The sequence below is a fragment of the Paroedura picta genome, chromosome 1 (assembly GCF_049243985.1).
Source record: "Paroedura picta isolate Pp20150507F chromosome 1, Ppicta_v3.0, whole genome shotgun sequence".
In the NCBI taxonomy this organism is placed as follows: Eukaryota; Metazoa; Chordata; class Lepidosauria; order Squamata; family Gekkonidae; genus Paroedura; species Paroedura picta.
In genome coordinates, this window is record NC_135369.1 from 198,726,018 (window position 1) to 198,749,373 (window position 23,356).

The 23,356-nt window shown below is 47.1% G+C and overlaps 1 protein-coding gene across 1 annotated transcript in view; it reads left to right on the forward strand.

The window, feature by feature from the left end:
• ISM1 (isthmin 1) overlaps positions 1-20,969 on the forward strand; it is a 62,713-nt gene extending 41,744 nt beyond the window's left edge. Inside the window, exons 3-6 of the mRNA XM_077316131.1 lie at positions 445-706; positions 2,740-2,883; positions 14,790-14,879; positions 19,752-20,969. Coding sequence (XP_077172246.1) covers positions 445-706; positions 2,740-2,883; positions 14,790-14,879; positions 19,752-20,269 — 1,014 coding nt within the window. The 3' untranslated portion in view covers positions 20,270-20,969. The remainder of the gene's footprint in view (positions 1-444; positions 707-2,739; positions 2,884-14,789; positions 14,880-19,751) is intronic.
• The last annotated feature ends 2,387 nt before the right edge of the window (positions 20,970-23,356 follow it).

Sequence of the window (23,356 nt, forward strand, 5' to 3'; positions counted from 1 at the left end):
AAACATTTCTACAAAGCTTACAATAATATTTTTAAATAATTGCCTAAACATGAAGGAATGTTTGCATCTGATATGGTCTCCCTTTTTCCTCCCCTGAACATAGCAGTGGGATTACTGATGGGTCCCAACTTGGATTGGCCACAGAGTGCTAAAGCCATCCTTTATTTGACATAAATCATTGGCATGGCTTTTCCACAAAGCCATTTAGGCCAGGGGTAGTCAACCTGTGCTCCTCCAGATGTTCACGGACTACAATTCCCACGAGCCCCTGCCAGCAAATGCTGGCAGGGGCTCATGGGAATTGTAGTCTGTGAACATCTGGAGGGCCACAGGTTGACTACCCCTGATTTAGGCGGCCATTTCCAGACAACATAAGCCCTTTGGGGGGGGGGGGAATCTTCAGTATTCTGAATGTTTCTTGACCATCTTTCTCCAATTCTTCAGGTTACTATAGAAGTCATTGATGGGCCTGACACCGAATCAGAGAAGGAGCTCCAAAAAGAAAGCAGTAAACCCAGCTGGCCTGTCCCCTCACCAGACTGGAGGAACTGGTGGCAGAGATCAGCACCCACCGTCACCCGCATGAGTAGTAGTGACAAGTACGATCACACAGCTAAGGACAGCAACTTCTTAAATCCCCTTGGTGGATGGGATAGGCATGCTCCCAGTCACCGGACATTTGAATCCAAAGAACAGCCAGAATATGGTAAGAATTCAAGATCTCTTGTGAGCGTTTGGAAATGAGAAGTGAGAACAGTTGTGGCAGGTCTGACGCTAAAGAATGGGAATGTGAAAAGGACACATGAAGAACATGAAACTGCCTCACACTGAATCAGACCCTTGGTCCATCAAAGTCAGTATAGTCTACTCATACTTGCAGCTGCTCTCCATGGGTCTCAGACAGAGGCCTTTCCTACTACATACTGCCTGGTTCTTTTAACTGGAGATGCTGTGGAATGAATCTGGGGCCTTCTGCGGACCAAGCAATGGGCCACGGCCCTTCCCTTTGAACAGTAGAATTCAGATAAGGGAATCCTGTAGAGGGGATCCTTGGGTTTTTCTGCTGGTGAAAAAGAAAAGAGGAGGCTCCTCTTTGACCACCAAAAAAGGATATGCCGAGGATCATGGAAGGGACCATGGCTCAAAGCATCTGCAAAAGGTTCTAGGTTCAACCCGACAGCTCCAGTTAAAGGATCAAGTAGGAGATGATTTGAAGGCCCTCTGCTCCAGACCCTGGAAAGCCACTGCCTGTCTGAGTAGACAATACTGACTTAGATGGACCAAGGGAGCCTGATGCAGTGGGAGGCAGTTTCATGTATCTTAATGTGTCTTATATGAGACCTTCATGGACAAAAGACACATGGGAGGGGGATAAAGTATTATTAAATGGAAATATTAAATGGAAAAGCTGGCTGGATCCAACCCTGTATTTTGATCTAATTAATTCTAGTGAAGATTCCTTTTGCCTGAGGGAAGGCAAGTATAAATTTTTCACGTGCACACGAACCTGCCATTCTGGTCCATTTTTGGCCCTGGCCTCAGCCTGATGAAGCACTCTGTCTGAAGAGGTCAGAGCCCTCTGGGATGTCAAACAGTTCCTGAGGGCCTGCAAAATCAAGCTGTTCCAACAGGCCTATGGTTGAGGCCAGGTAATAACATCATGAGATGCTAGTCTCCCTACTCAAAGCATCCATCAAAAGGAGCCCCTCAAAATCTGATTAATCCCAACAAGGAGACAAGTAACAGGAGGCAGTTTTTAGGAAAGATTTTGTTTTATTGTTTACTATGTATTCTTTTAAAATGTTCTGAACCACTCTGAGCTAACGGGGATTGGGTGGTATATAAATAAAATAAAATAAAATAAAATAAAATAAAATAATAAAATAAAATAAAATAAAATAAAATAAAATAAAATAAAATAAAATAAAATAAAATAAAATAAAATAAAATAAAATAAAATAAAATAAAATAAAATAAAATAAAATAAAATAAAATAAAATAAAATAAATTTTATTAGCTTCAAAGCCCGTTCCTAAGAACAGACCTTGAAAGGGTCCCCTCCCCTGGCCAGGTAGCTTAAGGTGGCTTTGGGCCGCAGCTCACAGCCGGATCAAGTGGGGTGGGTGGGGGCTGGGCAGCTCGAGGCAGAGCTCCTTAGCAGTCAGTCAGCAGGCTGGGAGGCCCTCGTCAGCAGGCCTAGCCTACCAGGCCAAGAGGCCCTCATTCGCAAGCCTTCCACCACAACCCTTTGCCCAGGGCCTCTCCCCTTATCTGCTGCTGGCTCCAGGCACTGAGGCATCTGAGAGCAAAGAGGCTAGAGTCCAGGGACGGAGGGCGGGAGCTGCAGGGGCAGGGCCAATCAGGGCAAAGCCGGTTGCACCCTGATTGGCCCTTTTCTAACTTGGACAGCCGGACATGCCCCACCCCTAGGCTGTTTCAGAAATATATAGAGGAACAACAATGCATAAGGATTTGTCAAGGTCTGTATTATCTACTCAGAGTGGCAGCTTCTCTCCAGGGACTCAGACTGAGGTCTTTTGCATCACCTACTGCCTGGTCTTTGCAACTAGAGATGCTGCCAGGGATTGAACCTGAGACCTTCTGCATGTCAAGCAGAGCCTCTACCACTGAACGACGAGCCCTCCCACAGTGCTTACTGTGGCCAACCCATCAATAGCAAAACGAATTCTGCTCTTTGCCTGTCTATTTTAGGACATACCTTTGTTCTTCTACCTGCAGATTATATAGAGGGGGAAGGAGACTGGAGTTCATGGTCTGTTTGTAGCGTCACTTGTGGCAGTGGCAACCAGAGGCGCACCCGGGCCTGTGGCTACGCCTGCACAGCAACTGAATCACGAACATGCGACAGGCCCAATTGTCCCGGTAAGGCTCTGCTGAATGACTTGTACTGGAATGATAAAACTGGTACAACCCAGTTGACTGATAAAGAGTACTACCTTTAGTGACAAAACGTAGCAGTAGATGCCACCTGATTTCTGGAACTTTGTTGTGCTTCTACAAGACTGTGAATGTCAAGATGGGTGTCTGTGTTTGTCTGCAGCAGTAGAACAGAGCAAATGTCCAGGAGCACCTTAGAGACTAACAGAATTTGTGACAGGGGATGAGTTTTTGTGAGTCATTGCGCACTTCTTCAGTCAGATCAAGATGGGTGGCCATGTTAGTATGCCTGTAATCATAGAAAAGAGCAGGAGTCCAGGAGCACCTTTAAAACTAACAGCATTTGTTGCAGGGGATGAGCTTTCCCGCATCACTGATCTTTACTTCAAATAATATCGGAAGAAGTGAGCAGTGACTCACACAAGCTCATATACTATCACAAATTTTGTTAGTCTTTAAAGTACTACTGATCTCTTGCTCTTTTCAACTGTGAATGTCAGCTTTCGGTTTTTCCCTGCAGGACTTTGGACTATGTTGTTGATTCTACATGCCCTGTAATCTCATGATCTAGGGTTGCCAGGCTCCAGTTGGAGCTCAAAGATCTGCTGGAATGACAGCTGACCTGTAGGTTACAGATTGGTTCCCCTGGAGAACATGGCGGCTTCGGAGGGTGGACTGTGTGGCGGCACAACCCTGATGAGGTCCCTTCCTCCTCCTGGCTCTGCCCCCAAAGTTCCAGGAGGTTCCCAACCCAAAGTTGGCCAAATGATGACCATTTAGTAGAAAATGACTGCATTTCTTGCAATATGCACTAGGTGGGGTGATGGGGAAATTAAGGAAATTATGGATTCTGACATTCTAATTGCTTTTGGGTACTATTGGGAAAAAATGCCTTGGAATTAGAAGACCGGGAAAAATAGCAGCATTCGAGGTTTTGCAAATGGAGGTACTCAGGACCTTCTTTCACTTAAGACAAATGCTCTCCACAGAATGCCTCCTACATGGTATTGAAGCCTCAAGGAGAGAGATGGGCACGAGCCAAAATTTGGCATGGTTCTGTTCAGCTGCTCAGACTATTTACGCAGTTCAGATCCGCAAGCTGACCTCAGTTAAAATGATAGCGAGCCATTTCAACAGCCGGTTTCTCTTCCCTCTGTTTCAAAGCAGTGGGAAGAGAAATGGACCAGTGAAATGACTGCCAGTGGAATGGGCGGAGAAAAGGACTGCCCATCAGCAGCTCAGTCTACATGGCTGCTAGCCATTAAGCCTGTATGTTTCACCCCCCCTGCTTTAAAATGAAATAGGCAGGCAATCCACCACCCCACCCCACCCCACCCTACCCTACCCTACCCAAACTGGCCAATTTGGTTCAAGGCTTGGTTTGGGGTTCAATTCAAGGGCCACCACAAATCCTGAATTCAACCATAATTTTTAAGTTCGTGCCCATCCCTACTCCAAGATAGGAGATGTGTGCTTTTATTGAATTTGGTCAACGAGACTTTGCTTAGATTTAATCATTCTGGGAACCAGATGAACTCATGACGCTGCCTCATATTGAATCGGACCATCAATCAATTGACATTAGTCTTGTCTACACAAACTGCCAGTAGCTCTCCAGTATCTCAAGCAGAAGTCTATCCCCCCACCTACTGCCTAGTCCGCATAACTGGGAATGTTGGGGACTGAACGTGGAACCTTCTACCGCTGAGCCACACCCTTGCTCATCATTGTACTTTCCTTTTAACGTTTCCCTTTTCCATATTTATTTATTTACTATATTTATATACCACCCTCCCCGAAGGCTCAGGGCGGTTCACATAAAACAGAAACAATACAGATAACTTAGATTAACAATAATGAAATGAAACAACAAGCAACATGGAACTGTAGAAAAATGTGGGATACATTGAATATCAATATAGCATTTTCAGTGTTCCAAGCACTTTACAATATTACTTCTTCATTCAAATAGTAATGAAGTGGTGGCGGCTACAGTCATAGACTGTGAAGAGGGAATTGGATAAACCTATGGAGCAGAGGTCCATGAGTAGCTATTAGCTGCAAGGTATGGATGGAACATTCTGTGTGGGGCAGGGATGCTCTATTCTTGGCGCTTGGGGGATAACAATGTGAGGTCCTCTGGAGGTCTCTTACACAATGTCTGGGACTGAATGGGCAATAGACATGGCTTTGTTCGTATGTCTGGAGTAGTGATGCTCTGTATCCTTGGTGTTGGCAGGACCACAGTAGGAGGTCTACTTCTGGCCCCAGTCGTAGACCTCCTCATCATCTCTGGTTTCTGGCCACTGTGTGACACAGAGTGTTGGACTGGATGAGCCACTATCCTGGTTCACAGATCATAGAATTATAGAATCATAGAGTTGGAAGGGGCCATATAGGCCATCTAATGCAGCTTCCATGTTAACTATCTGTCCAGCTATGTTTTGAAGATTGCCAGTGAGGGGGAGCTCACCACCTCAATAGGCAGCCGATTCCACTGCTGAACTACTCTGACTGTGAACATTTTTTCCCTGATATCTAGCCAGTACCATTGTACATGTGGTTTAAATCCATTGCTGCAGGCACTATTCTTTGCTGCTGACAGAAACTGCTCACTGCCCTCCTTCAAGTGACAACCTTTCAGATACTTCAAGATAAGAGAGTCATCCTGTCTCCTCTTCACCTCCTCTTCTCCAGGCTGAACATTCCCAAGTGCCTCAGCCTTTCCTCATAGACCTTGGTCTCCAGGCTGCGGATCATCCTTGTCTCTCTCCTCTGCACCCTCTCAATTTTGTCCACAACCGTTTTTTTGAAGTGAGGCCTGCAGAACTGCACACAATACTCCCGGTGGGTTCTGACCAATGCAGTATACACTGAAACTATAACATCTCACGATTTTGACATAATACCTTTCTTGATACTCCCCAAGATTGCATTCACCTTCTTTACCGCTGCATCACACTATCTACTCATATTTAGCTTATAGTCCACAAGTGCCCCAAGATCTTGTTCACACACACTGCTACCAAGTAGTGTATCTCCCATCCATTAGGCAGGCTTCTCATTTTTGTGACCCAGATGCAGAAATCTGAACTTATCCTTATTGAATTGAATCTTGTCCTCATTTCCCCACTTTTCTAAAGTGTTCAGATCTTGTTGAACTCCATATTTTCTGGGGTGTTAACTACTCCTCTCAGTTTGGTGCCATCTGCAAATTTAATGAGTAGCCCCTCCACCTTCTCAACCAGATCATTGATGTTGTAAATTCTCAGACTCAGTACCAACCTCTGTGGCACCCACTGCTCACCTCACAGAATCATAGAATAATAGAGTTGGAAGGGACCTCATGGGTCATCTAGTCTCGTTGAACTCTGTCTCTATCTTCTGGGGTATTTGCCAGTCCTCCCAATTTGGTGTCATCTGCAAACTTGATGAGTAGTCCCTCCACCCCCTCATCTAGATCATTAATAAATAATTTAAAAAATACCGGACCGAGCACCGAGCCCTGAGGTACCCCGCTACTCGCCTCCCTCCAGTCTGATTAAACACTATTGACAACAACTCTTTGAGTGCGGTTCTCTAACCAATTCCCTATCCACCTAAATATCTGAAATTCCAGATTGCAGTCCTTCAATTTATCCATCAGAACATCATGGGGAACCTTGTCAAAAGCTTTACTAAAATCCAAGTAAATGACATCAACCGAATTTCCCCGATCCAGCAAACCTGTCACTTGGTCAAAAAAGGAAACCAGGTTGGTCTGGCAGGACCTGTTGGAGACAAATCCATGCTGACTTCCTTGGATCACCAAATTGTCCTCCAGATTTAGCGATCTTTAAGGAGATACCGGACCCTTGCTCTTTTCTAACAGCTCCGTCATGTTGCATTAAATGCATAAAAGATGCATCTAGAAATCATGCTCCGATGTGGAAAGTTTTTTTAAAAGTTTGTCCAAGCGTTTCCCCCCAGAGCACTAAACAGAAGCCCAAATTGAGAAAAACGGGTGGCGCTCACTTAAGGATCCCACTAAGGATCCGTTGACCTTTCTGAAACTTCAAAGCTTAGATAGTGTGCCGGGCAGAGGGCCAGAACCTGGTTTCTAGTTTCATGAGCCATTCGCACATCCTGTGGGAGGGAAGGCCAGCCGTTTATTGTGAATGGGACTGCTCCAAAGTTTATGAGGCCAGGTACAAAAGGCAGATAAAGTATCGCACGACTGTTGTGCCTTGCTGTGGCATGCTGGGGGCATTGGCCTGCTTTTGGGGACAGGTGGACATAGACAATCAGAGTTTCCTTTAGGCTACATAGCATACTGAAAAGAAGATTCAAATGGGTAGCCGTATTGGCCTGAATTAGCACAATAAAATCAGAGTCTACTAGCACAAAAAACCAACAGAGATTTATTTAAGGCGTGAGCTTTCGAGTGCAAGGGTCTGAGGAAGAGTGCTTGCATTCGAAAGTTCATGCCTTAAATAAATCTTTGTTGGTCTTAGAGGTGCTACTGAAAGGAACTTGCTGATAGCAGCCACTCCTGCTCTAATCACTGGCTTGGATCCAGCCAGATTGTCTCCCAATCACCTAACAATTCCACCACCACCCTATTACAACCCCGTCCCATATGGCATTTGTCCAAGCAGGTTCCATGAGCCTCAGCATGGTCTTTTGGTGTTCAAAAGGGACTACCTCCTGTAGTGGGTTGCGCACCCTGTCCCTTCACCCCACCCCTTTGGACCGTTTTGTTTTTTGGTAATAGGAGAAAAGTTCCAGGCGTATTGGCTTCAATGAAGTTTATTTGTCACCATCCATCAACCTTTCTCCCTCCTCCTTCTCCTCCCCTCTCTCTAACTGCCCGTTTCCCAAAGTTCCGCCCTCTTTTCCTCCCTTCCTGGTCCCGTTCCCCCCTTCTCTCTGGTTCTCAGACGTTCCATCTCCTTGCCTGCCACTCTTTCCTCTTTCGCAGTCGTCCCACAGCTTCTCTCCAAGGGCTCACACGCTGGCTCCGCTCCTGCAACTGAGTGGGGAGGCGTGCGTTTTCCTTCCCTTCCCCTCCCCTCTCACTCTCCAGAGTGGCCCCGGTTTCTTTCCTAAGTCCAGGGAAGTCCCTATTTCTTTTCTCCTGTCTTCTATGTCATCCCCAGTCTCTATTCTTGCATTTGAAGTTGCGCCCACCATTTTAGAGACCACTTGCACCAGCGTGGCTCTGTCCCTCGTTCTGTTTTCCTGCAGGCACCCACGTCCCAGGACACCTTCCTCTCTTTTTCACTAGTAGAAAAGCTAATTGGATCCAACCTATAAGGCTGTTCAAGGGCATCTGTATGTAATCGACACCAACTTTTTCACCTTTAAAGTTTTTTTTCTATTTTTGATTGCTGTTTGTTTATGTGGCTGTGCATCCTGGAAAATAAGTCAGTGAAGAACACCTGCCAGTTTGTTCCACCCTTCCCCAAGGCTCTCTTTTCTCATTTTTACCTCCCAGTTCAAGCCTTAAACGCGTGAAGTCCGCAAACTCTATGCACCCTCTTAGATCTGCCCAGCAGGCTTTCCTGACTGTTCCATGCCTGTAGCTCACACGCCTGTCCTCTGTGAGAAATTGGGCATGCCCTTGTGTTGCCCTGCATTTAGAGAACAGTGTGTCAGGTGATGTGCCCCTGGCTCCCTCTCAACTAAAGGGCTCGTAAGATAATTGTGTTTTGGTAGGCATTTTGCCAACATGTTTTTAGACAGGGGTTTTTGGCAGGGCAATCTCCTGTTTTGTAACATTGTGGCTTTGGGGAATTACCTTGTCATGAACTGCTCTAGTCGACAGGGTTGGCCAGTGTGAAATAGCGATCTTAAACTAACCATTTCAGACTGTGCAGTTTAGCCTGGGTGGCTTATCAGAGAGCTTTTTTGCTACCCTGTTGCTCAAACAAAAAACGTGGACAGGTGCTGGTGTTCACTTCTCCTGAGTGGGTTGCCGTGAGTAAGTGACAACTTTGAGGCGTGGAGCAGGGTTGTCGAGCTTCCATTGAGTTCCCAATATGCAGATCCATTGTAAACAAGAATTCTCTTTATTGAAGAAAATGGCAAACAGAAGTAAGGACATTCCTTGCTAGAACTAACAAACAAAACAACAAACCTACTTTTATGTTACCCTCACAACCCCTCCCCCAAATTCGAATCTTCTGAGGCTCATCAGTGTGCCAGGCTCTCAATTTTCCCAGAGTAAACTGCATGCCAACTTCTAGACATTACAGGCATTTCAAAGAGCATAGATAAATCCAGCAAGGTCAGAATAAAACACCTGCAAGCAAGAGCTGTGAAAAAACACAGACTGCACCATTAAAGCACAGGTTGAAAACAGGGCTGACTCTGCACTTATTTTGGTGTGGATCCTGCTGAATCCAGATCGCTTTGAACTCGGGTCTTCCTCTCCGCCCCCCATTGAAAGAGAAAAGTGTTCTGCACGTGGGTAGGGGAGTTCAGAAGGGGAGGGGGAGCCAAGTATAGCCAGAGCCTCTTTCTTTGTTTTCTTGAAGGGGGGGGGAGAGGATTCGAGACAGCAGAGGAGCCAAGCACAACCTGAGCCTCTCGTTCTTTTCTTGAAGGGTTGGGGAGAGAGGATTGGAGACAGCAGAGGAGGGAGAAAAAAACCCAAGAGGCAAATCTCTACCGACAGAAGTTAGGACTTCTGGGAGCTTCTGCTGAGAGAAATTAGGGGCTTTCCCTTTAAGGCAAGCTTCTCACCTGGGCAGCCTTGGCCAATCAGGGCTTCTCTACCATGGAGTCAGCAACAAATTCGAAGCAGCCAGAGCTCCGCATGATTTCTCATGCTTTCTCAATCTGATTCTTCAAATATTGAGGCGTTATATCCACTCTAGGATATTGCAGGATAAAGGTAGGGTCACTCTGGATCTATCATGCTTGTTGCAGAGGGAAAATTTAAATCTGACAAAATCAAAGTGGAAATCGCATTCAGTGGAGATGGCAGGGACTGAATTGACCTGGGATTAGAATAAAAGCTCCGTGCAGTTTACACCCAGGTCAAAGGGAACATTACATAGCCAAAGCTTAGAAGCATGTGACACCAGAAAATATAAAATCGTTCAAGGAAACATTACATATAATCAGGCCAAAAAACATTACATGGCAAGATCATGAAAACAGGTACACAGGATCTTGACACAGGGTTGGGGTGTGCATAATGGGACCCATAAGAAAAGAGGGAAGGGAACTTGAAAAACAATAGCCAAAAATATTGATTAAGCAAACCTCAAACTCCATGCAATTAAAAAAAACTTTAAATGAATCTTATCCATAAATTATAATAATAGCCAGTAAAAACATAAGGGAAGCTATGCTGTATTAAGCCAATGGCCCATCCAGGCCAACATTCTGTGTCATACAATGACTAAATCTCAGGTGCCATCAGCAGGGCCAGAACTACAGAAACCCTCTCACCCTTGCCCTCCAGGTACCAAGAATACTGAGTATCACTCTGTGTCACATATTTATTTATGTATTTGTTACATGTACAGCCTGCTACTCTCTGTAGACTCAAGGCGGGTTACAATGTGTATAAAACCCCATTTAAACCCCATTAAACCAGTATAAAAATCTAACAAGATTAGCAACATACTCCATAACACCCTCCCCGCCTGGCAGCCATCCTCCTTGGAATCTAAGGAGGGGACCAGTAGATCTTAGTCCTGGTCTCAACTAAAGACCTGGTGGAAGAGCTCAGTCTTGCAGGCCCTGCAGAACTGTGCAAGCTCTGTCAGGGCCCTCAGCTCTCCCAGGAGCTCATTCCAGCAGGTTGGGGCCAAAAAGGGACTGGCCTGGGTCGAGGCAAGGTGTATCACCTTGGGGCCAGGGACCTCCAAGAGATTAGCTCCTGCAGAGGGCATAAGCAGACAAGTGGTCCCTCAGATAGGTAGGGACCAAGTAGTGGGTGGCTTTAAAGGTAAAAACCAAAACCTTGAACATACTCTGATGCCATAAGGAGTTTCAACTACTGTTGCCTCTGAAGCACCAAGAATACAGAGCATCACTTCTTTAGACATAAGGACATTACAGAAGCCATGTTGGATCAGTCCAATGACCCATAGAGTGCAGCACTGGGTCACACAGTAGCCAATACTCAGCTGCCATCAGGAGGTCTGCCTGCAGGGCCAGAACTCCAGGAACCCTCCTGCTGTTGCCATCCAAGCACCAAGAAGACAGAGCATCACTGCCTCAGACATAAGAACATGAGAAGCCATCCAGCACTGCCCCTGTTGCCCCACAGTTGGAGAACAGCATGTCAGGTGATGTGTTCCTGGCTCCCACTCAAGTAGAGGGCCTGTAAGATTATTGTGTTTTGGAAGGTGTTTTGCCAACGTGTTGTTTAGATAGGGTTTTCTGGCAGGGCAATCTCCTGTTTTGTAACATTGCAGCTTTGGGGAGATTACCTTGTCGCCCTTGGAGACTTTGGATCCAGTTGGATTTCTGAATGCGCCGCGGGACCCGGTGCTTCTTGGCAATTCACGAAATGAGCAGATCAATGACTGGCATAGCTGGATGTCAGCCGCCATCTATGTGATTGACCCCTGATGGCCTCTCCGCCTCTGCCTCAAATGAGCCCTCTGGTCCACAGGGGAAATGAGAGAGTTTGGAGGAAGACTCGCGATGAAGCTTTGATAACATCTTATAAGACCTTATGAAAGCCTATGAGATGGTGGTACAAAGTGAGATTAATACACACTCTCCAACAAATCTGCTAGCTCACACCCGGCCCAAGTGCTTAGGGAGTTTTGACTGCCCTTGAGGAAGGTGTGCCATTCTGCCAGGCTGCACTTAGTCGAGTCTCTGCACCTGTGGCCAGAAAGCCACAATCAAAACACAGACTGAAAGAAAAGCCACAAAAGAGTCCATAGTCAAGCTAGGGAGAGAAAGGCAGAGCCAAATCCATGAGCATGTCAGAGGTTGGTACCGGGGAGGGGGGGCAGTCCTCAAGTCAGGAAGGCAATTGGAGAGCGGGGTGCCAGAGCAGGAGAGTCGGGCCTGAGAAGGTGCCAGAGCAGGTTGCAGGAACAAGGGCTCAGGAGTCAGGTTACCGGGTGCTGAGAGAGCGTCATAGGTCAGTAGAGCAGTAGTTCTCAACCTTGGGGTCCCGCGCTGCCGCCAAGCCTTGCCCTCAAGCGGGCCTCTCCAGAGGCTGCTCCGGGTGCTGCGGCGCCTCCTCACCCGCCCCTCCTCGCCGCCCACCTGCCAGCCACCCGCAGCGCTCTGAAGTGGCCGGAAAGCGGCGGCGGCAGCAGGTGGCAGGCAGCGGCAGCCAGCAGCGGAGAAGCCATGGCCACCTCCATGCTGCGCCCAAACTTTGTGTGCCCACACGCGCGGGTGAACGCACGCGCATACTCGCATGCGCACGCTGCCGGCGTGCGTGTGGTGACCCCACCATAGCCACAGTTTGGGTCAACAAGACTAAGCAGTTGAGAACCGCTGCAGTAGAGTAAGCCAAGATCAAAATCCAGAAGTTCAGTCCAGCAGAACTTTACTGTAGGATCACAAGAAACCGAAGTCTGGGCCTAGGGGCAGGGAACACATGTGTTGCTCCTACAACGCTCTCAAGGTCCCATTGTCCTTTAAATGCAGCTTTGCCACCCTCCTGTATCTATACCTGAGCTCAGTCATCATCAGACAAAGGATCCTTAGCTGTGCCCCATCTAGCTTGACAGTGAGCCGCCAGCTGCACACTCTGCCAGCATGCTCTCAAACTGGCTCAACTGTGCCACTGGTGCTCTGGAGAGCCTTCAGGGCTGGAGGTAGAGGGCACTGCATGATCCAGTGCCACTGGAGCACTGGTCATGACTGCCATTCTGTCTGAAGCCAGTTAGTTCACTGTTGATATGTTAGTCATGACTGTGTTATACATTTAAACTGTTCTATGTATTACTCCTGCAATGTTTTTTGTGAACCACCCTGAGCCGTATGGGAGGTCGGTATAAAGATCTCATAAATAAATGTTACCTCCTGGATTGGAGATTCAGAGATATATAAAAGCCTAAAAAGAGCCCTGCTGACTCACACCAGTGTTCCATCTAGTCCAGCTTCCCGTCTCACACAGTAGGTAACCAGTTCCTCTAGAGCAGGGGTAGTCAAACTGCGGCCCTCCAGATGTCCATGGACTACAATTCCCAGGAGCCCCCTGCCAGCATGTCCATGCATCTGGAGGGCCGCAGTTTGACTACCCCTGCTCTAGAGGAACGACCATAGATCAAAGAGGCTGAGGCCTCATGTTGCCTCCTGGCTCTGGGATTCAGAGGTTTAGTGCCTCTGAATGTTGAGTTTCGTTTGAAAAGCCTATTGCTCTCCTGTTGCATGTAGCCAGCTAAAACAAAAGATTATTGGCCATGCTCTAGAAGTAGTGCGGCACTCTTGATGTTCCACTTATGCACTTTAGTTGGACATGAAGCTGCCTTTCAGTGTCAGAACACTGGCAGTTGCTTCCCAGGGTTTCCGGAAGAGATCTTTTGCATTCGTTTTCATTTAGTCTTCTCCCCAATGGGAAATGAAAGAATATTTTACTGTTCTTGTCATCTCTCTACCATTGTCTTCTTTAATGCCGCTGGGAGGCAGGTTATGCTGAGAGAGCGTAACTGCCCCACAGTCATCTAGGAAACTTATGTGGCTGAGTGGTGATTCAAGTTGCCTTGATCCAGTCTGGTACATGGTGACTTCCAGGCAAAGCATTGCTGCATGGGAGCCGTTTATTGATTGATTGATTTGATTTCTATACCGCCTTCCATATGGCTCAGGAACTTCCACAAGAAGTTCCTGTACTGTTCAGAGAACATACAAATGATCCAACTGTGTAGGAAAGACACCCACGAGCCGTCCCTACCTGCATAGATCACGGAGACACGCTTCCATCATCAGTATGTCCCATTAACTGGGATGAGCTTTTGCTGTTCTTCCATTGGCGGTTTCTTCGGGCACTAACGTCCATTTCTTATATTCTATCCATTGGCTTATATTCTAGTCATGTTGTCAAAAGAATGCCAGTAGAATATCCTGTGTTTTGCAGAAATCCATTGACACAGTAGCTGGCAAACTTTTATGCTCAGAATCTACTTGTTGGCATTGTGAGCATAGAATAATGGGGGAAATCCTGTCCTACGAATTAGCTTCTAGACAATGCAAGAATTGTTGCTGATGTTTTATGAAGGCTCAGAAACTTTCCCCATATAAATACTATTACTTGATGGAGAGAAGATTTTTTGGGAGGGGTGCAAGCTGTAGAAGGAAAAGCAGAGGGACATGAGGGAATGTTCAATCTGGAGAAGAGGAGACTGGGGGGGATCAGGATGGCTCTTGTGAAGTCTTTGAAAGGCTGTCCCTTAGAGAAGAGCAGGGGGTAGTTCCTATTGGCAGCAGAAGAGAGGACTTGCAGCCATGGGGGCTTGCATCATGGGCTGAAAGGTACTGGCTTGATATTTGGAAATATTTGTTTAATCAAGAGCAGCTCAGCAGTGGAATGGGCTGCCTAGGGAGGTGGCGAGCTCCCCTCAGCTGGCAGTCTTCAAGCAGTGGCTAGACAAAAGCTTGTCAGGGATGCTCTAGGCTGATCCAGTATTAAGCAGGGGGATGAACTAGATAACTTCTATGGCCCATTCCAACTTTGTGATCCTGTTCTACGACGAGAGAGAGGGGGTCAGATCAGCTTTGCCCTTTCTTCTGCTTGTTAGGCTTTCCTGTCTTTGTTGGACCCACAAGTAAATTTTATCCCCTTGAGATTTATTTTACTAACTATGAAAGCACAAATGTAAAGACTATAAGGAACAGTGAGCAGGGATGGCGTAAGGATGCAGGGTCATGTTCTTTCTCCCACCTTGGGTATTGTCCATGACAATTTTTTTAATTGCTTTTAGGGATTGAAGACACCTTCAGAACAGCAGCCACTGAAGTGAGTTTGCTTGTGGGCAGTGAAGAGTTCAACGCTACGAAACTATTTGAAGTGGGTAAGCAGCAGTAGAGAATAATTTCCTAGGACGACTTGGGACAAGCTGTTCCACTGCAGAATGGGCCGGGGAAAGGGAAAGGGGTGCTGGAAGGAGGTGGCGCGCTCATCGGCCCTTCAAGGCCAAGGAGGAGCCACACCACCAAAAGGGGTAGGGAAGACTGGCAAAAGGACTGCACAGAGAGCAGGGAGTCCCGGAGAAGCCGTGCGAGAGGGAGGTGTCACGCACACTGGCCTCTTATGACACAGGAGAGGCTGCGCTACCAAAAGGAGCAGAGGGAGGCTGAGGCTGGTAAGGGGAGCATGCTGGTAGAAGGGAGCCCCAGAGATGCTGTATGGGATGGAGATGATGCACACACCAGCCCCCTACAGCGTAAGAGAAGACCCGCCATTGAAAAGGGGCAGACCGAGGCGAAAGTTGGGAAGGGATGGAAGGAAGCCCCAGAGAAGCCAATCTAGAGGTAACCATTGCTTGGATCATATTGAGGGAAGATATATTGGTCTCCACTCCTCTATTTTAGCTTTATAACCACTCTGTGAAGTCAGGCTGAGAGAGTATGATTGGCCTAAGATTACTCTGTGAACTTCCATGGCAATGGGGGGGGGGTTGAAACCAGGGTCTCCTATACACTAATCCAACTTATAGAATCATATAATTGGAAGGGGCCATAAAGGTCATCTTGACCAACCCCCTACTCAATCCAGGATCAGCTTAAAGTATCCAGGATAAGTACCTGTCCACAGAATCATAGAATCACAGAATCACAATCACAGAATCATAGAGTTGGAAGGGGCCATACAGGCCATCTAGTCCAACCCCCTGCTCAACGCAGGATCAGCCCAAAGCATCCTAAAGCATCCAAGAAAAGTGTGTATCCAACCTTTGCTTGAAGACTGCCAGTGAGGGGGAGCTCACCACCTCCTTAGGCAGCCTATTCCACTGCTGAACTACTCTGACTGTGAAAAACTTTTTCCTGATATCTAGCCTATATCGTTGTACTTGAAGTTTAAACCCATTACTGTGTGTCCTCTCCTCTGCAGCCAGCAGAAACAGCATCCTGCCCTCCTCCAAGTGACAACCTTTCAAATACTTAAAGAGGGCTATCATGTCCCCTCTCAACCTCCTTTTCTCCAGGCTGAACATTCCCAAGTCCCTCAACCTATCTTCATAGGGCTTGGTCCCTTGGCCCCAGATCATCTTCGTCGCTCTCCTCTGTACCCTTTCAATTTTATCTACGTCCTTCTTGAAATGAGGCCTCCAGAACTGCACACAGTACTCCAGGTGTGGTCTGACCAGTGCCGTATACAATGGGACTATGACATCTTGTGATTTTGATGTGATGCCTCTGTTGATACAGCCCAAAATGGCATTTGCCTTTTTTACCGCTGCATCACACTGCCTGCTCATGTTTAGTTTACAATCCACAAGTACCCCGAGGTCTCGTTCACACACAGTGCTACCTAGAAGCGTATCCCCCATCCAGTAGACATGCTTTTCATTTTTCTGACCCAGATGCAGAACTTTACACTTATCTTTATTAAATTGCATCTTGTTCTCATTTGCCCATTTTTCCATTGTGTTCAGATCTCGTTGAACTCTGTCTCTATCTTCCGGAGTATTTGCCAGTCCTCCCTATTTGGTGTCATCTGCAAACTTGATGAGTAGTCCCTCCACCCCCTCATCTAGATCATTAATAAATATGTTAAAAAGTACCGGGCCGAGCACCGAACCCTGAGGTACCCCACTACTCACCTCTCTCCAGTCTGATGAAACACCATTGACAACAACTCTTTGAGTGCGGTTCTCTAACCAATTCCCTATCCACCTAACTATCTGAAAATCCAGATTGCAGTCCTTCAACCTATCCATCAGAACATCATGGGGAACCTTGTCAAAAGCTTTACTAAAATCCAAGTAAATGACATCAACCAAATTTCCCCGATCCAGCAAACCTGTTACTTGGTCAAAAAAAGAAACTAGGTTGGTCTGGCAGGACCTGTTGGAGACAAATCCATGCTGACTTCCTTGGATCACCAAATTACTGCGTGTCCTCTCCTCTGCAGCCAATGGGAACAGCATCCTGCCCTCCTCCAATGGGAACAGCATCCTGCCCTCCTCCAAGTGACAACCTTTCAAATACTTAAAGAGGGCTATCATGTCCCCTCTCAACCTCCTTTTCTCCAGGCTGAACATTCCCAAGTCCCTCAACCTATCTTCATAGGGCTTGGTCCAGCTGCTGCTTGAAGACTGCCAGTGAGGGGGAGCTCACCACCTCTTTAGGCATTCTGTTTCATGGGATGATTTTCATCATTTCTCTGAGTTTATTAAAGTCTGCCCTACAAAAGTCTAATAGACACATCTGAGTATGATCTTCCTTAGCCACCCATCTTATAAGGAATTCTAGGAGGACATGGTTACTTCCGCCCCCCCCCCCCCGGGTCCCTACCTCCTTCACCCCATCCCCCAGCTCTTGCCTTTTGGTCAGTATTAAGTCAAGTATGGCCAAGCCTCTTGTAGGTTCTTCCAGCATTTGATAAATCAAATTGTCAGCCAAGCAGGTCATAATATTTCCTGACTCAGGACGCTTAGCAGAGTTTGTTTCCCAGCACACATCAGGGAAATTGAAGGTTTAATTACAAGGTCCTGTTGCGTGGAAAGTCTGTCAGTCTGCTTAAGGAGGACAGTGTCTATATCTTCACCCTAGTTATGTAGGCAATAGCAGATGCCAAACATTATACTCTTTGTTTTTCCTCCCTTATCTTCACTCAGATACTTTCCAATGAAATATCACTCTCCTCTCTTGACAGGCAAGCCTTCTCCTCACATGCAGCACTATTCTACCTCCTCTTTTTCTGTTTCTTTTGAACAACTCATACCTATCCACTGCTGCATTCCAGTTATGGGAATCATTCCACCAAGTTTCTGTAATGCCTACTAAATCACCTCTCTCTGTTTGCATGAGAAGCTTGAGCTCTTCCTTTTTATTGTCCATGTATTGAGCATTAGTATATAGGCATCTGCAGCTTCTTACCCTTGGTTCTGTTTGACCCATCCTTCCCAGGTGGGCCCATCAGTATTTGCTCTCCTACATTAGAATCCCTATGTTGTACATCTCCTTCCCTTTGTGACTTCAGTCTAAAGCTCACCTGATGAATCTCCACAGGTTCCTGCCAAACACATTCTTCCCGAACATGGATAAGTGAAGCCTTCTTCTAGAAAATGTATCCCATGGTCGCAGAATCCAAACCTCACCTGCTGGCACCATCAATGCAACCAGCGGTTTGCCTCCACTAGAAAGTCACTGAAGACCAACACTTACCTTTTCCTTCGAATGCCATTTCTTCCTGTCCCCTTGCCCTCTTCACTCCATCTTTCAATTTGTTTAGGTTCTCCCTCTACCCTCAGTGCTGCTTCCATCTTCTCTGCAAGGGCTTGAAATCTGTTCTTGAGCTTCAATGGTGCCAAGTGCCATCTCGCTCAACACCTTAAGGTTCGTGTTACGGCAGTGAAGGGAGGCTCCATCGGGAAGTCAGTATCCCCCCTCCCCTGGTTCCAGGCTTAGCTATTAGATCGGCCTGCATGCACTGGTTGATCCACTCTGAATTAGCCCATCTTTTTATTTCTAACTTTACATCTCCGGCTTGCCAGCCCATACTGGTTCAGCTGCTTGTGAGGTCGGGATAAGCTTTTACGTTAATCCGCCGTCTTGTTTTTATGTCCTTGTTTTTATGTTTTTGTAATTGGGGATTTATTATTGTTTGGATTCTGACTGTTTTATGAATAGAAGTTTTATTGCATCTTGTAAACCGCCGCAAGACAGCAAGTCCGAGAGCGGCAGTATACAAATATAATTATAATAAATAAATAAATCTCCTTTGGACTGTTCTCCTCCATTATATGCAGGTTTGCACTGCTCCTATCAATAAAATCTACTCTTTGCTAGATTTCATGCAGTGTTTAAATCCTCTCCTCCTCCTAGTTTTCTCTTCTAAGAGCCCAGCCAATTTACACATGACAAGTGTAGTCCATCTTCTCTTCAGGAAGGAGAAAAATGGCACATTCCTTGCAGGTGACTGGATGTGGGCATTGAGTCTCCTTGACTCTAGAATCTTGATCTTCAGGATAAAGTAGTCAGAGTGACCCCCCAACAAATCCCTTCAGCTCACACCAAAGGCTCATGCCTCTCGTGAGGAGGAGCCTTTAACTCACAGGTCACAGCCAGGCACAGGGCAGGACTTGTAATGCCTCTATTGCTCACCACCCCCAGCACACATTTGCTCAATCAGGCACAGGAACAGTTCTTAACAATATTTAATTCAACAAAGTACTCTCTAACAGGCTACAAAAATTCCCCTCACCCACAAATACTGTCCTCCCTCACACACACACAGGGCTGCCTCAATTTGAAGAGACAAAAGAAGGGGGAGAAGCCCCTTACCATGCCACAGCTCTCCATGTGCTCCTCGCCTTCTGGGCCCAGTTGCTCAGCCTTATACTGAAGCTGCTTTATACTGAATCAGAGCATTGGTCCCTTGAGGCCTACTCGGAATAGCAACGGCTCTTTAGGTTCCCAGTAGAGGTCTTTCACATCAACTCTTTTATATGAAGCTGTTAGGGATTGAACCTATGACTTTCTGTATGGACAGGCTCTTCCAATCTTCACTGAGCCACGGCCCCTTACCCACTTTAACCACTATTCCAAATTGCATGGGCTGTTGACCTGATCCAACATGGTTCTTTTAAGTTGTGCCCACCACCCTGGGTCAGGGTGCTCGAGGGCTCAGAAAGTCTTGGGACCCCTGCATTGTTCCAAGATGGCTGCATTTTTAGACCCAACCAGCTGCCAATTCTCGCATCCCTCTTCCTCCCTAGACACGGACAACTGTGAGCGGTGGATGAGCTGCAAGAGTGAATTCCTGAAGAAGTACATGCACAAAGTGCTCAACGACCTCCCAGCCTGTCCCTGCGCATACCCCACAGAAGTAGCCTACAGCACCGCAGACATCTACGACCGGATTAAACGGAAGACCTTCCGCTGGAAAGATGCCAGTGGGCCAAAGGAGAAGCTGGAGATCTACAAGCCCACTGCCCGCTACTGCATCCGCTCCCTGCTGTCCCTGGAGAGCACCACCCTGGCAGCGCAGCACTGCTGCTACGATGACAGCCTGAGGCTCATCACGCGCGGGAAGGGAGCTGGGACACCCAACCTGATCAGCATCGAGTTCTCGGCAGAGCTACATTACAAAGTAGATGTCCTGCCCTGGATTATCTGCAAGGGGGACTGGAGCCGATATAATGAAGCCCGCCCTCCAAACAATGGGCAGAAATGTACAGAGAACCCTTCAGAGGGGGACTATTACAAACAGTTTCAGGAGGCAAGGGAATACTGAAAAGGGCAGCCAATTGCATCCAGAAACCATGTGTTCAGGGGACAGGGGCAGCAGAGGGTTTGTTTGGGGTCAGGGCATGGCAGAGGGACATGATGCAAAATCAAATAAGCTCTTGGCCAACGGTGTTAGCCACTTTTCTAGTAATGGTATATATTTGTATAGGGTGCACATTTTTATATGGGCGATGTGATTTATACACAAGACGCATGCAAGACTTCATGTGGGCCTTTTTCCAAACAGACCTGCAGTTGTGCCAACGGGTCTTCACAATAGTAAAAGTGCATTCAGCCTCAGAGGAAGCTGTTCTGTCTAAAAAAAAATTAGGCTGAGTCAGAGGCTGGATTGTGATCTCTTGTCTGTAAATTAGACCTGAGAGTGGATCCTTCTGGATCCCCTAGAAAATGCCAAAGAATTGCCAAAGAGCCAGATCCCCCCCCTTCCCCAATTGATTTAAGTGGCGCTTCGGGTAGTGGAAAGGCCTTCCAGACAGGACCGCTTCACACGCAAGCTTCCTTGTAGCAAATCAGATTGTCAGTCCAAAGACAGTCTTGTCCACAGAATCAGAGAATCACAGCGGCAAACTGGCAGCGGCTGTCCTCCTTATCGCCTAAGACCTGGTAATTTTCACTGGACGAGCCAGGGATTGAACCTTGGACCTTTTGCATATCAAGTAGATGCTCTGAGCTGTGGGCCTTCATTTGACAGCATAATCTCTGGCCTTAGGATGTCTGCCCCTCCCCACACACAAGTTGTAGCAAGGACAGAAATTATTATCAGGTGGCCTTTGTTTATGCAACAGGTGGGCTCCAGATTGACTTCCACAAGCAAAGCTGGCGATCTCCAAAACATTACCTCCCATTCCAGGGCCCTTTCCCTAGAAAAGCATGTCAGTTCCCCTGAGATACTTGTGCAAAGTCCAGGGGGCAGAGCATTACAAAGAGAGGTTCCGAACATAAATTATTTAATACAAATGCAGCTGTTATAATTTCCTTATAATTTCTCTCTATACATAGATATTAATGAAAATATTTAGACATATTTAAGAGAAAATTATTTTAAGTGGGGAACTGTAATTATTTGAGCAGAAGCAGCAGCAGGTAAATAGAGCACAGCAACTCAAACAATGCTCCCTTCATTCACTGTAAGGGTCACACTTGCTTTGTATTTCACCTAGCATGTGGTTAGCTGCAGAGAGCTCTGAGTAGCTCTAAGCCAGGGGTAGTCAAACTGCGGCCCTCCAGATGTCCATGGACTACAATTCCCAGGAGCCCCCTGCCAGCATTCGCTGGCAGGGGGCTCCTGGGAATTGTAGTCCATGGACATCTGGAGGGCCGCAGTTTGACTACCCCTGCTCTAAGCCAAGGGTCCCCAAGGGTTCCTGTGGTGCCCGCCAGTACCTTTCCTGGTGCTTGCCAGGAATTTTTGGAACGTGCATTCCAAAACCCTCTTGCCCACCAGGGTTTCTGATTGGCCATTGGAGATAGGATAGGCTGCGCAGATTTGGAAAATGAATTTGGCAGCAGCTGCTACCACAGCACAAGCACTGAAGGTAAGTTGTGTGTATAACATAAAATATTTTAAAGGAAAATGTGCATTTTAAATGGCATCCTAATAAACAGAGCTTCTGTCTGAAATGTCAGAGTGGCTCTCAGAGTTATTCATAGCCTCACTCCCTGCCATGCTGTGGTTACGTCTCCCACCCACCGCGGCCATTTTGTGGCTGTATTCCCTGTGCGGCAGAATTCCAAGGGTGCCCACAATGTCACCCTAAGGAGATGGTCAGAACTGGGAAGGGGGGTCTCTTTTTTGTGCCACTTCCTGAAGATTAAGCCTAGAATCATTTGGGCAGGATGTTTTAAATGTTCACATGATGGGCTGGATGCTTTCCCTGCTTCCACCACTCTACTGAGAAAAGTATGAAATCTCCTAAGTAGGAGGCAGGGTCCCTTTGCTGGAGGAAAGCATTCTGGGAGATGGTTGGATCCACCCATGACATTTTTAGGGACACTTCTGAGAATGTAGAAGACTGGGTCCAGGAACTGGCTGGCAAACCTTGGTAGAACTCGACACAGCAGGGTTGCCAGCCCCCCTGGTAGAATTGCCAGCTCCAGGCTGGGAAAATCCTAGAGAGACGGGGATTAAGGCTGAGGAGGACAGGGACCTCAGTGGGGCACAGTGCCCTTGAATCCGCCTTCCAAAGCAGCCTTTTCTCCAGGGGAACTGATCCTTGTAGTCTGGAGATGAGCTGCAATTCTGGGGGCTCTCCGGGTCCCCCCGGAGGATGACATCCCTACTACATGATGAGGATACGTAGTGGCCCAGCATGATCTGCTTAGAATTGCACGGAGACTTTCATGGCTGACTTCTGTTCTCGTTGTTTGGATGTTGGAGCCTGCCTTCTGATTTCTGGCTGATATGACACAGCCTTCTTTTGGGGGGGGGGGCAGCACAGAAGCCTCCTCCGTGGTGATTGCTGGGTGTAAGGCCGAGCATTCTTTTTGTACTGCAGAACAAGAGCAAACGGGCTCTCATAGGGGCTCAGAGCACGTAAAGCTCACTGCAGAAACTATAGATCAGTGCTCTGCCTCCGGCATCCAATGCACAGCAGCACCGTTGGCTTCAGTCGAAGAGAGCAATTTGAAACAGCCCCCATGAGCAGCCAGCATCAGCTCTATGTGGAAGGACACACTGTAAGGAGATCTTGGGGGTGGGAATGCGCCTGTTGCAAATCCTGCTTTCCATCAAGCCTGTACACAAATGTGCAGCCTTACATGAAAGGAAACCTATTTCTCTTCAAAAGTATCTCCGCATAAGTGAATTCTTGAAACTGAACCGAGGTGGGTCTTGTGGTGTGTTTATCAAAAGTGAAGATAACAATGTGGATCTGGAAAGTTTCAGCTGCATGCAAGAGGAGCAATTGTCTTCTTTAAAGGCCTGAGTGCGTTCCATGGAGGAGGAACAAAGAAGTCTGACTCAGGTTTATAAATAAAGCCAGGGCAAAACATCTGTTCAGATGCATTCTCATTAGATGGAAGAAATGAAACATGGATGAGAACTCAAGTGGGGAGTGTAGCAGAGTTGGTGATG